General features: G+C 41.9%; 1 protein-coding gene across 1 annotated transcript in view; it reads right to left on the bottom strand.

The window, feature by feature from the left end:
- Window positions 1–14,768, bottom strand: part of LOC115108926 (neural-cadherin-like) — a 141,981-nt gene that overhangs the window by 92,926 nt on the left and 34,287 nt on the right. The window contains exons 2-6 of the mRNA XM_065009804.1: window positions 8,956–9,150; window positions 7,537–7,762; window positions 6,847–7,051; window positions 4,800–4,911; window positions 4,045–4,294 (exon numbers count right to left, since the gene is read on the bottom strand). Of these exons, the coding sequence (XP_064865876.1) occupies window positions 4,045–4,294; window positions 4,800–4,911; window positions 6,847–7,051; window positions 7,537–7,762; window positions 8,956–9,150 (988 nt within the window). The remainder of the gene's footprint in view (window positions 1–4,044; window positions 4,295–4,799; window positions 4,912–6,846; window positions 7,052–7,536; window positions 7,763–8,955; window positions 9,151–14,768) is intronic.

Raw genomic sequence — 14,768 nt, 5'->3', positions numbered from 1 at the left:
TGTACTAGGTTACTGACGGAGGGGGTTGTACTTCAATAGTATAGTAGATACCATGCTACTGACGGAAGGGGATGTAGTTCAATAGTATAGTAGATACTAGACTACTGATGGAGGGAGTTGTACGCTACTGATGGAGGGGGATGTAGTTCAATAGTGTAGTAGATACCATGCTACTGACGGAGGGGATGTAGTTCAATAGTATAGTAGATACCATGCTACTGACGGAGGGGATGTAGTTCAATAGTGTAGTAGATACCATGCTACTGATGGAGGGGGTTGTAGTTCAATAGTATAGTAGATACTAGACTACTGATGGAGGGGTTGTAGTTCAATAGTGTAGTAGATACTATGCTACTGACGGAGGGGATGTAGTTCAATAGTGTAGTAGATACCATGCTACTGATGGAGGGGGATGTAGTTCAATAGTGTAGTAGATACCATGCTACTGATGGAGGGGGTTGTAGTTCAATAGTATAGTAGATACTAGACTACTGATGGAGGGGGTTGTAGTTCAACAGTGTAGTAGATACTATGCTACTGACGGAGGGGGATGTAGTTCAATAGTGTAGTAGATACTATGCTACTGACGGAGGGGATGTAGTTCAATAGTGTAGTAGATACCATGCTACTGACGGAGGGGGTTGTAGTTCAATAGTGTAGTAGATACCATGCTACTGACGGAGGGGGATGTAGTTCAATAGTGTAGTAGATACTATGCTACTGACGGAGGGGATGTAGTTCAATAGTGTAGTAGATACTATGCTACTGACGGAGGGGGATGTAGTTCAATATTATAGTAGATACTATGCTACTGACGGAGGGGGATGTAGTTCAATAGTGTAGTAGATACTATGCTACTGACGGAGGGGGATGTAGTTCAATAGTATAATAGATACTAGACTACTGATGGAGGGAGTTGTACGCTACTGACGGAGGGGGATGTAGTTCAATAGTGTAGTAGATACCATGCTACTGACGGAGGGGGATGTAGTTCAATAGTATAGTAGATACCATGCTACTGACGGAGGGGGATGTAGTTCAATAGTGTAGTAGATACCATGCTACTGATGGAGGGGGTTGTAGTTCAATAGTGTAGTAGATACTATGCTACTGACGGAGGGGATGTAGTTCAATAGTGTAGTAGATACCATGCTACTGATGGAGGGGATGTAGTTCAATAGTGTAGTAGATACCATGCTACTGATGGAGGGGGATGTAGTTCAATAGTGTAGTAGATACCATGCTACTGATGGAGGGGTTGTAGTTCAATAGTATAGTAGATACTAGACTACTGATGGAGGGGTTGTAGTTCAATAGTGTAGTAGATACTATGCTACTGACGGAGGGGATGTAGTTCAATAGTGTAGTAGATACTATGCTACTGACGGAGGGGATGTAGTTCAATAGTGTAGTAGATACTATGCTACTGACTGAGGGGATGTAGTTCAATAGTGTAGTAGATACCATGCTACTGACGGAGGGGATGTAGTTCAATAGTGTAGTAGATACTATGCTACTGACGGAGGGGGATGTAGTTCAATAGTGTAGTAGATACCATGCTACTGATGGAGGGGTTGTAGTTCAATAGTATAGTAGATACTAGACTACTGATGGAGGGGTTGTAGTTCAATAGTGTAGTAGATACTATGCTACTGACGGAGGGGGGATGTAGTTCAATAGTGTAGTAGATACCATGCTACTGATGGAGGGGATGTAGTTCAATAGTGTAGTAGATACCATGCTACTGATGGAGGGGGTTGTAGTTCAATAGTATAGTAGATACTAGACTACTGATGGAGGGGTTGTAGTTCAATAGTGTAGTAGATACTATGCTACTGACGGAGGGGATGTAGTTCAATAGTGTAGTAGATACTATGCTACTGACGGAGGGGGATGTAGTTCAATAGTGTAGTAGATACCATGCTACTGACAGAGGGGGTTGTAGTTCAATAGTGTAGTAGATACCATGCTACTGACGGAGGGGGATGTAGTTCAATAGTGTAGTAGATACTATGCTACTGACGGAGGGGGATGTAGTTCAATAGTGTAGTAGATACTATGCTACTGACGGAGGGGGATGTAGTTCAATAGTGTAGTAGATACTATGCTACTGACGGAGGGGGATGTAGTTCAATAGTGTAGTAGATACTATGCTACTGACGGAGGGGGATGTAGTTCAATAGTATAATAGATACTAGACTACTGATGGAGGGAGTTGTACGCTACTGACGGAGGGGATGTAGTTCAATAGTATAGTAGATACTATGCTACTGACGGAGGATGTAGTTCAATAGTATAGTAGATACTATGCTACTGACGGAGGGGATGTAGTTCAATAGTATAGTAGATACTAGACTACTGACGGAGGGGATGTAGTTCAATAGTATAGTAGATACTATGCTACTGACGGAGGGGGATGTAGTTCAATAGTATAGTAGATACTAGACTACTGACGGAGGGGGATGTAGTTCAATAGTATAGTAGATACTATGCTACTGACGGAGGGGGATGTAGTTCAATAGTGTAGTAGATACTAGACTACTGACGGAGGGGATGTAGTTCAATAGTGTAGTAGATACTATGCTACTGACGGAGGGGATGTAGTTCAATGGTGTAGTAGATACCATGCTACTGACGGAGGGGGATGTAGTTCAATAGTATAGTAGATACCATGCTACTGACGGAGGGGATGTAGTTCAATAGTGTAGTAGATACCATGCTACTGACGGAGGGGATGTAGTTCAATAGTGTAGTAGATACCATGCTACTGACGGAGGGGATGTAGTTCAATAGTGTAGTAGATACTAGACTACTGACGGAGGGGGATGTAGTTCAATAGTGTAGTAGATACTATGCTACTGACGGAGGGGATGTAGTTCAATAGTGTAGTAGATACTAGACTACTGACGGAGGGGATGTAGTTCAATAGTGTAGTAGATACTATGCTACTGACGGAGGGGGATGTAGTTCAATGGTGTAGTAGATACCATGCTACTGACGGAGGGGATGTAGTTCAATAGTATAGTAGATACCATGCTACTGACGGAGGGGGATGTAGTTCAATAGTGTAGTAGATACCATGCTACTGACGGAGGGGATGTAGTTCAATAGTGTAGTAGATACCATGCTACTGACGGAGGGGATGTAGTTCAATAGTGTAGTAGATACTAGACTACTGACGGAGGGGGATGTAGTTCAATAGTGTAGTAGATACTATGCTACTGACGGAGGGGATGTAGTTCAATAGTGTAGTAGATACTAGACTACTGACGGAGGGGATGTAGTTCAATAGTGTAGTAGATACTATGCTACTGACGGAGGGGATGTAGTTCAATAGTGTAGTAGATACCATGCTACTGACGGAGGGGATGTAGTTCAATAGTATAGTAGATACCATGCTACTGACGGAGGGGGATGTAGTTCAATAGTGTAGTAGATACCATGCTACTGACGGAGGGGGATGTAGTTCAATAGTGTAGTAGATACCATGCTACTGACGGAGGGGGATGTAGTTCAATAGTATAGTAGATACCATGCTACTGACGGAGGGGGATGTAGTTCAATAGTATAGTAGATACTATGCTACTGACGGAGGGGGATGTAGTTCAATAGTATAGTAGATACCATGCTACTGACGGAGGGGGATGTAGTTCAATAGTGTAGTAGATACCATGCTACTGACGGAGGGGGATGTAGTTCAATAGTATAGTAGATACCATGCTACTGACGGAGGGGGATGTAGTTCAATAGTATAGTAGATACCATGCTACTGACGGAGGGGGATGTAGTTCAATAGTGTAGTAGATACTATGCTACTGACGGAGGGGGATGTAGTTCAATAGTATAGTAGATACTAGACTACTGATGGAGGGGGTTGTAGTTCAATAGTGTAGTAGATACTATGCTACTGACGGAGGGGGATGTAGTTCAATAGTATAGTAGATACCATGCTACTGACGGAGGGGGATGTATAGTGTAGTAGATACTAGAATGCTGATGTTGTGCGAGGGCGGGGTTATAGTCTACATCAGTAGATCCACTCACACAGTCTGGGAGAATTCGGGGGCCTGGTCGTTGACATTGGCCATGCGGAGGCGGATGGTGGCGGTACCAGAGTGAGGCTCCTCCCCATTATCAACTGCCATCACCACAAACTCATACTGGTGGTTGGGCCTCTCGTAGTCCAGACGGCCCACAGGGAAGATGGTGCCGTGGGCTGAAATGCTGAAGTCTGGGCTTAGAGTGTAGTAAGTGAGTTCTGCATTCAACCCCGAGTCACAGTCACTGGCTAACACTGTGGGAGAGATACAGGATATGAACACATAGGTCATATTCATTAGGCACCAAAAAGAAAAGAAAACTAGCTGAAGCTAGATTCCGTTTTCCGTTGCAAAGCATTTTGCAATGGTGTGCCCTAATGAATACGACCCTGGTCTCTAACAATAAGTCTGATGAATCTGTGTGCATGTGTCAGGATGGGGAGCTTTTTCTGTTGGTATTACAGACAATTGACAGTCCTAGAGCTGCATATCAGCACCTATTCATGTAAGCACCTATGTAAGTCGCTCTGGATAAGAGCGTCTGCTAAATGACTTAAATGTAAATGTAATGTAAATGTATTCATTACTGTACAACAGTTCCAGGAACTCAACAGCAACGCAATTAATTGTGACTCATTGTGACCATATATAATCAATCTAAATGAGAGTAAAGAGGTCACAGAATGCCCCCCCCCCCACACACACACACACACACACACACACACACACTAGGAAGACAAAGCTGCATTCTCATCTCACCCTGCAGGAGAGAGGTTGCTGTGGTTACTGTCTCAGGGACCCCATCAACACTGTAAATGGACTGGAGAAATTCTGGGACACAGTCGTTCTCGTCCGTTATCACCACCTGGACCTGCTCAGGGGAGAGGGGAGAGAGAAGAAGGGGATGAGAAGGGAAAGAAAACAGTGAAAGTTGGAAAGGAGAGAGACAAGGGTGGAAAGGAGAGAGAGAGAAGAAGGAGAGGAGATGGGGGGGGAGAAGTGGGGAAGAGGGGACATAACCCAAATCATTCTACATCTAGGAGACAGAAGTGGGACTGCTGAAAATGTGTTTTTGCCCGCGCTGCATCGGTCCACTAATACAGGACTAGTAAAGGCCCAGTGCACTAATTTTGTGAAAATAGATAGCTATATTTTTGTAAAATCTTTTTTTTCTTCCATTTTTTAAATTTTTGTTCATTTTATTTAATTTTTCCATTTTTTTGGGGGGGGGGGGGTGCAGCAGCACCTTCAGCACCCTTACTTCCTGCGCCCATACTTGGAAGTTAACTCAACAGAAATGCTATTGGTCAATAAATATTTTGAATCCAAGCAGGTCAGATGCTTATAAAAGTGGCTTAGCTTCATTGTTTTTTTTCTCTATCTTTTTTTGTTGATACACTCTCTCTCTCTTTCTTTCTCTCTCTACCTCAGGGACTCTTGGGGCATGGACTTTCAGGCTATGATTTCTCTCTCTCCTCTCTGATCATGCCTAGAATAATAATAATGCCTTGCAATGCTTGTTAATTCTTTTGTACCTTGAGCATTATGCCTTGTATGTGAATCCATTCATTTGACAAAGTATTTCAATATACTTGTATTTAGAATTCTATTCTCATACATTTCTTGAGTGTCAGTTACTGTAACTCAACTATAGTATCTTGCATATTGTTAAATAAACTTTATGGAGACAGATTATCAATTTAACAGACTTTGTTAACATATTAATTGCATAGTCTTATTATGGGTCGCATGTGAGGTATACAGTATATTACAGTTTGAACACATATCAAATATTATCCTGAGACTGGTATTTCATCAGGATCATTATAAGATGATAATAAATCCTTCTAAGGTTTTTTTTTCAAACTCACGACGTCTTACAATGCATTATAACTGCATGGCTTTAAGTAAAGGGTTGCTGAAATGTCATACTGGTAGGAGAAAAACTTGAGCTAAATTGCACTGTAGTTTCTAAAAGTTGCCACCTCAACATTTCCTTTATCTTCCAGCTCATGAGTTCTGCTTTTAAAATAGAAATGTTCCCGGCCTGTCTTCTTGGCTGAGCAAGGCCCTTAGCCCTGCATCTGAAACGCACTCTCCCTCCCTCTCTCTCTCTCTCTCTCTTCCTCTCTCTCTCTCTTCCTCTCTCTCTCTCCCTCTCCCCCCTCTCTCTCTCTCTCTCTCTCTCTCCTCTCTCCCCTCTCCCCCCCCTCTCTCTCTCTCCCGGTGTCACCGTCAGAGTGTAAAGTGTGAAGTGACAGCTAAGTAATAGCACTGAAATAGCAGGAATATGTTTCCCTCAAGCCAACACTACACCCAGCAGACTCAGTCAGTCCTAAAGGTCTGTTTTCTAACTGAAACGTGGAGTGTGAAATAAATGTGTGGCATGATAATTGGATGACAAAATCATTAACTAAATAATTTAGAGGGTTGAAATAAATTCTGGCAAGCAGACTGACTTCCAGACAGAATTCTATAGGGAGATGGCTGTCTGATTTAGTCAACCTCATGGTTGTTCTAGCTTTGCTAGACACATCTTTGACATGCCCGTCTTTACTATACATAAAACACTGAGACATAGATAAGAAAGAAATGTTACAAATTGGAGATTTGCCCAGACCGACCATAGTCTCAGAATGCCATCCTTCCAAGTCTTGGTCCTTCCTGGAACCAATGTGAGGGAGTCTGAAAATCTAAGCTAGACCAACCCCGACACACACAAACACAAACATCACAAACATAGTCGCACACAAACACACACACACACGTTCCTCCTCTGATGCCACACACACACTCCATCACGAACCTCTATGGCGCTGCTGAGGCCCCCTGGCCCCTCGCTGGCCCTGACCATAAGGAGGTAACGTCTTTGGTCATTCTCATAGTCTAGCGTGCGGGTCAGGCTGATCTCCCCTGTCTCCTGCTGCATTCTGAACAGGCTGCTGGGGTTGATCAGCAGGCTGTAGCTGATTGGCTGCTTCTGGAAGGAGATGGCGAACATCACCAGGAAGCTAGAGGAGACAGAAATATGTCATTAACAGTATGCTAATAGTTTACTATGCTACAGTTCAAAAAAAAAAAAGAAGTGTACTCCAGTTCTGGACCAACATAAGTTATGCTGCTGCGTGACTGAGGCTGTTCCCGATGTTGCTGTTTTCTCAGATGTCTGAACGTGTGATATTCAAATTAAATCCCTAATTCCCATACAGAGTAGAAATGGAATGTCTATGAGTGTGTGTGTGTGTGTGTGTGTGTGTGTGTGTGTGTGTGTGTGTGTGTGTGTGTGTGTGTGTGTGTGTGTGTGTTCTGACTTGCGTTAACATGTTGATTGTGTGTCCATCCCGATTGCCACATATCTGTTTGTACTCTTGCCAACTCCATGTTTGGCTTGACAATGAGTAACAAGGAGTTTGCGTGATAGCACGAACAGATCTGGGGCCAGGCTGGTGTACATCCATGTGGTGTGCGTCTACAACTATACATTCCCAGTACTCACGGCTGTCCCTCTGGGGTGTTCTCTGGTATGGAAATGGCGTAGGATGCCTTGGTGAACTGTGGTGTTCTGGGTCCTGCTATGACTGACACCATGGCCGGAGCACTGCGACTGCCCAGCCTGTCAAAGGCCACCACACTCAGCAGATACTCCCTGTCTATCTGCAGGGGGAGACCTGTGGTCAAGATGTGACCACTCTTCTTGTCCACCGCAAAGCAGCCATTACCACCTGTAAGTTACAATCAGTCAATACATATATTCATTTATTAATCAATTACTCAATCAGATGTATTTGTAAAGCCACTTTTACATCCCAATGTGCATTTAGAGTAACCTGTACAGTACAGTAGTACATTATTAGTAGAGTAGAGTATAGCTTTATTGTTATAGAAGCCTCTACACCACAGTTTAGCTACAGTAGAGTACAGTACAGAACAGTCAAGCAAGGGAGACAGATGGATAGACTGAACATACTGGGGATAATCTACCCATTTTATATGCATTCATATATACAGAAGTACACATGTACAGTTGAGTATAACAGAGTACAGAACAGGACAGTCAAGCAAGGGAGACAGATGGAGAGACTGAACACATACTGAGGATCTTTAAAAAATAAAAATAAAGTTTAATTAATACACAGTAGCAACATTCTTGTCTTGTCTCGTTGCTCTGTAAAGTGTGTTGTGTCATGGATGTGAAAGGCACATTAGACTTGACTTGATTTTACATGACTAGATGAATAGACTGAAGATAATATTTCCATCCAAATGTATTCACAGTAGCAACATCCTGGTCCTAGTCTTGTCCGACAACTGTAAACCCTGGCACATACAGTACGGTACAGTAAGTCTACCAACACCCCACTCTATAGAATGAGGTCAAATGGAAGTTAGCAGACCTCGCTGGTGCCCAAGACCCAGGCTATCATCCTCTTTGGATGTAGTTAAACCTATGGGATCATTGAAGGATTAAATACAAAAGCTCATGTTTAAAAAATCTGATTTAAAAAATTCTTAGCAGGTGGATGTTGATTTCCATTTAGCTTGTACCACTTGGGGATCATGTGATGTCGGTGCTTAGTTACCATTCATCTTCAACATCTGTTTGAGGAGAATGAGGAACAAGAAGGGGGTCAATCCACTCAAAAAGTGGTACTAGTGGGTTTGAATACTGCTGGACCAGGGTTTTATCTGCGTCAGTGGTAGTGCACTGAGTTAATGCAGGTCATAGAAGAGTCGCAGACGGATTGTGATCCTATGGAACAAGATTAGCCCACCCCCCAGTCCCTGATATATCAACAAACCAGACCCCCCCCCCCCCCCCCACACACACACACTCCCCCTCAGCAGGGGCTCCACAGATGTAGCAGATATTTTGGCTGGCCCGCTGTGTGCGTACGTGCGCACATCTCTTTCTTACCATCAGCCAGGAAGTACTCCACCTCGCCGCTACTGCCCTCATCCCCGTCGAGAGCATGGAGCGGGTACACCAGCTCCCCAGGGGCCTCGGGCGACACCACTGCCAGGTAGGGGTAAGGCTCCATGGCCCACTCGGGGACGTTGTCGTTGACATCTGTCACCCTCAGCTTCACCTTGGTCAGGTACCAGTCAGGCCCTGGGAAGAAGTTAGATAGTGAGTCAATAGAAGAGACTAGACCATAGACATGGAATACTGTTTCTTTGACACAAGACCAAATTTCTGTAATACCCAAATCAAACAAAGATTCTATGATGTTAGAAAAAGACCAATCACATTAATGAACAATGATGGAAAGCAACTTGCATCCATCTTTGCAGAAAGACTTAAAAAAGGTCTTGATCAAATCATTGATGATACCCATTCTGGTTTTATGAAGGGCAGACATAAAGTGGGGCAAAAAATGATTTAGTCAGCCACTAATTGTGCATGTTCTCCCACTTAAAAAGATGAGAGAGGACTGAAATTTTCATCATAGGTACACTTCAACTATGACAGACAAAATGGGGGGGGGGAAATCCAGAAAATCACATTGTAGGATTTTTAATGAATTTATTTTCAAATTATGGTGGAAAATAAGTATTTGGTCACCTACAAACAAGCAAGATTTCTGGCTCTCAAAGACCTGTAACTTCTTCTTTAAGAGGCTCCTCTGTCCTCCACTCGTTACCTGTAATAATGGCACCTGTTTGAACTTGTTATCAGTATAAAAGACACCTGTCCATAACCTCAAACAGTCACACTCCAAACTCCACTATGGCCAAGACCAAAGAGCTGTCAAAGGACACCAGAAACAAAATTGTAGACCTGCACCAGGCTGGGAAGACTGAATCTGCAATAGGTAAGCAGCTTGGTTTGAAGAAATCAACTGTGGGGGCAATTATTAGGAAATGGAAGACATACAAGACCACTGATAATCTCCCTCGATCTGGGGCTCCACGCAAGATCTCACCCCGTGGGGTCAAAATGATCACAAGAACGGTGAGCAAAAATCCCAGAAAGACCAGTAACAAAGCCTACCATCAGTAACACACTATGCCGCCAGGGACTCAAATCCTGCAGTGCCAGACGTGTCCCCCTGCTTAAGCCAGTACATGTCCAGGCCCGTCTGAAGTTTGCTAGAGAGCATTTGGATGATCCAGAAGAAGATTGGGAGAATGTCATATGGTCAGAAGAAACCAAAATATTACTTTTTGGTTTGGAGGACAAAGAATGCTGAGTTGCATCCAAATAACACCATACCTACTGTGAAGCATGGTGGTGGAAACATCATGCTTTGGGGCTGTTTTTCTGCAAAGGGACCAGGACGACTGATCCGTGTAAAGGAAATAATGAATGGGGCCATGTATCGTGAGATTTTGAGTGAAAACCTCCTTCCATCAGCAAGGGCATTGAAGATTAAACATGGCTGGGTCTTTCAGCATGACAATGATCCCAAACACACCGCCCGGGCAACGAAGGAGTGGCTTCGTAAGAAGCATTTCAAGGTCCTGGAGTGGCCTAGCCAGTCTCCAGATCTCAACCCCATAGAAAATATTTGGAGGGAGTTGAAAGTCCGTGTTGCCCAGCAACAGCTTCAAAACATCACTGCTCTAGAGGAGATCTGCATGGAGGAATGGGCCAAAATACCAGCAACAGTGTGTGAAAACCTTGTGAAGACTTACAGAAAACGTTTGACCTCTGTCATTGCCAACAAAGGGTATATAACAAAGTATTAAGATAAACTTTTGTTATTGACCAAATACTTATTTTCCACGATAATTTGCTAATAAATTCATTAAAAATCCTACAATGTGATTTTCAGGATTTTTTTTTTCATTTTGTCTGTCATAGTTGAAGTGCACCTATGATGAAAATGACACGCCTCTCTCATCTTTTTAAGTGGGTGAACTTGCACAATTGGTGGCTGACTAAATACTTTTTTGCCCCACTGTATATGTAATAATATTCGACTAGTATTGGACTTGATAGACTACAATGAGCACGTTATGGAAGATAGCTTTATTTTATTTGTAGACTTTTACAAGGCATTTGATATAGTTGAATATTATTTTCTTTTTGAGACTCTTTGATTTTTTGGTTTTGGTCAATATTTTCAAAGTGTAATTAAGACACTACAATAATAGTAACAGCTCTGTTAAATTATCCCACAGAACTTACAAAGATTTGACATTAGACATGGGATTAAACAAGCACAATTTCTCCTTTCTTATTTTTATTGGTCACAATTTATGGCACTTCATATAAATAAGGATCGTTTTAGGGGTATTCAGGTACAAGACAAAGAGATAAAATGTTCACAATTGGCTGACGACACCACCATTTTTTTGAAAGATCATAATGAAGTCAAGAAAGCTATTGAGTGTATTAATGCCTTCTCACATGTATCAGGTTTATCTCTGAATATTAGGAAATGTGAATTATTTGCGTTGAAAAGATGTGACTTAAACTCATTATGTAATATCCCTGTAAAAGATGTGATCACATATCTTGGTATTAAAGTTAGCAAAGATCAGAAAGAAAGGGCCAACTTAAATTTCTCTCCTTTTGTAGAGAAAATTGGAAAGAGATTTTACTCCTGGTTATTAAGAGATCTTTCTTTATCTGGACGAGTACTTTTATCAAAATCTGAAGGTCTGTCCAGATGAGTTTATACCTCCCTTGCCTTGGATGTTCCTCTGTCAGTAACTAAAATGGTTGATACTAAATTATTTAACTTCATATGGAGGAATAAACCTCATTATTTAAGAAAAGCGGTAATATGTAGCACCCAATGTGAGGGAGGGTAGAATGCTCTGAATTTTAAAACCTCTAATATAATATTTAAGATTAAATGGATACAAAACAATTTAAGAAATAAGGATTGCATTTGGAATATTATTACCTAATTTAATATTCCAGCAAATTGGTGGTCTAGAATTCTTACTCAAATGCAACTTTGATGTGGGTCAAATCCCTATGTACAACCTCATGTACAACACAATTTTCCCCTCATAGGTATACAATCTGGAATAATAAAGACATAAAATACAAAAACAAGTCTGTTTCTCCAGAACTGGTTTGACAACAACATGATTTGGTTTAAACAATTATTGAATAATGATGGACAACTATATGATTATCCAGAATTTATGAGAACACACAATGTTACATTCACTCCTGAGGAGTATCAAATAGTTGTTAGAGCTATCCGTCAAGGTGATATTCTTCTTTCAGGAGAATATAACAATACTCCAAGTGCAACTGTTGAGGATTTTGTAGCCTCAATACAACTAGAAGGAATTGACATTTTAAACTATAAGTGTAATAACATGTATATAAGGAAACTATGTCAATATGTTACTATTCCCTCTGCTAAAATGTACTGGAATGCAGCTCTAGGACAAGTGAACTGGAACAAAGTTTAGTTGTTGTCTGGTAAATATTGTACATCTAATAAGGTGAAAGAAGTATCATACAAACTCATTCATAGAATCGGCCCTGTAAAGACCTTTATTATACACAGATTTAAAATAGCTATTGATAACAAATGTGTATTTTGTGATTGTGACCCATTTATTTTGGGACTGATCTTATGTCAGAAGATTTTGGTGTGAGTTAGAAGATTTATTTTAAAAGAAACAACAATTCATGTTAATTTGAAAGGCACTGATATGATGTTTTATTTTGAACCAAATGATATGGACCCTGATTTAACTTTCATTGTTCATTTGTTTATCTTTCATGGAAGATTCTTTGTCCATAAAATGAGGTGGGTGTCACGTTCTGACCTTAGTTCTGTTATTATATCTTTGTTTTAGTATGGTCAGGGCGTGAGTTGGGTGGGCAGTCTATGTTTGTTTTTCTATGTTTGTTTTTGACTTCGGCCTAGTATGGTTCTCAATCAGAGGCAGCTGTCAATTGTTGTCCCTGATTGAGAATCATACTTAGGCAGCCTGTTTTCCCACTATGGGTTGTGGGTAGTTATTTTCTGTTCTGTGTTTTGTTGCACCGTTCAGGACTGTTCGTTTGTCATGTATTGTTTTTGTTTAAGTATTCATTCTTTATTAAGTTTACAATGAATAATTACCACACTGCACCTTGGTCCTCTCTTTCTCCCGACGACAGCCGTTACAGTGGGCAGAGAACAAACCCCTCTTCACATTATTTAAGATAGAATTGAAATATTATTTTGAAATGATCAGTATGTACTCTTGTTTGTCTATTTCTTTTTTTTGTATTTGTTGTGTTCATAATAAAAAACATTTTTTTTAAAGAAAGGGAATACTGTACTTCCTACTTTACTTCCTTATTATGGGTACACTCAAAATGGCCACTAATCCACCCGTCATAGAGAAATTGACGGGGATTCCCATTCCAATCATTCTAAATCTCACCAAAATGAGTGCAGTCTGATTGGGGTTAAATAACAACAATATCACTCATACCATTCTCTAAGGGATTCTTGCCCTACATGACAGGCTTTTATGGGATTGCAAGATGTCACAATCCCACCAGGGTGAGGAGGCTTTTTACCACCCCAGGAGAGATGCCAGCCCAGCAGACTTCCAGACACCCTGCCTCCCCTGGGAGAGTAGCCCAGCCAGGCGACAGATGATCTTCCCTGGCCCAGCAAAGCCTCTGTGATCGCTCAGGAGCATGGAGATAACGCCACATAACCAAATGCGCATTGTCACCTGCACACTGCTACTGCCATGCTCCTGCCACACTGTAGTGAATAAGAAGATTCCTGCAATCCAATTATCACCTGCTCTCTCACCGCAGCAGGGAGGAATACGGAGTGAGTGAGTGAGTGAGTGAGAGAGAGAGAAAGAGAGAGACAGAGAGACAGACAGCGAGAGACTGCGAGAGAGAGACACAGAGAGACAGGCAGAGAGAGTGACAGAGAGAGAGAGACAGAGAGAGAGAGAGAGAGAGAGAGAGAAGCAAGATGCAGATGTGAAGGGGTCTGAAGAAGCTCATTGTTCATAGCTGAAACTGAGACTAGACAGACCAGCACATTCAAACAATGGGTACGCTGAATATAGAATCAAGGATGCTATGCCATTGTCAGGAAATTCAACTGTTTGAAGGCTCAGCACTTTTTACAGATATTGAGATATAAGACTAGGATATTGACATATTGACGGTCTCCTCAGTTGTTCTTTGTTTCACCTTAGCGAGGCTAGGTAGCTATATTCCCACCCAAGTTTCCTTGACGTCAAAGGAGACAGAGGATTTGGCTAAAACCTATTAACGGCACTCCTACAGTATGTCTGACTTCGGGCTATAAACTGCCTCCTGCTCTTTGACAATCTAAACAACTGATGCATTAAGTAAACAGGAAGTAGCTACTGTCTCTCACCATCACTGGTGAAAGTGACAATTAACCATAGTAGTTACACAGAGAGTACAAAACATTAAGAACACCTGCTCTTTCCATGACACACTGACCAGGTGAATCCAGGTGAAAGCTGTCATCCCTTATTGATGACAGCCACTTGTTAAATCCACTTCAATCAGTGTAGATTAAGGGGAGGAGACAGGTTAGGTGCTAAGCGTACCGGTTTGTGTCAAGAACTACAGTTTCCTGTGTGTATCAAGAATGGTCCACCACCCAATGGACATCCAGCCAATTTGACACATCTGTGAGTCAACATGGGCCAGCATCCATGCGGAACGCTTTCGACACCCTGTAGAGTCCATGTCCCGACGAATTGAGGCTGTTCCCGAGAGCAAAACGGGGGAATGCAACTCAATATTAGGAAGGTGTTTTG

This window comes from Oncorhynchus nerka, linkage group LG25, assembly GCF_034236695.1.
Source record: "Oncorhynchus nerka isolate Pitt River linkage group LG25, Oner_Uvic_2.0, whole genome shotgun sequence".
NCBI classification, from domain to species: domain Eukaryota; kingdom Metazoa; phylum Chordata; class Actinopteri; order Salmoniformes; family Salmonidae; genus Oncorhynchus; species Oncorhynchus nerka.
This window is presented reverse-complemented; position numbering and strand designations above follow the sequence as displayed.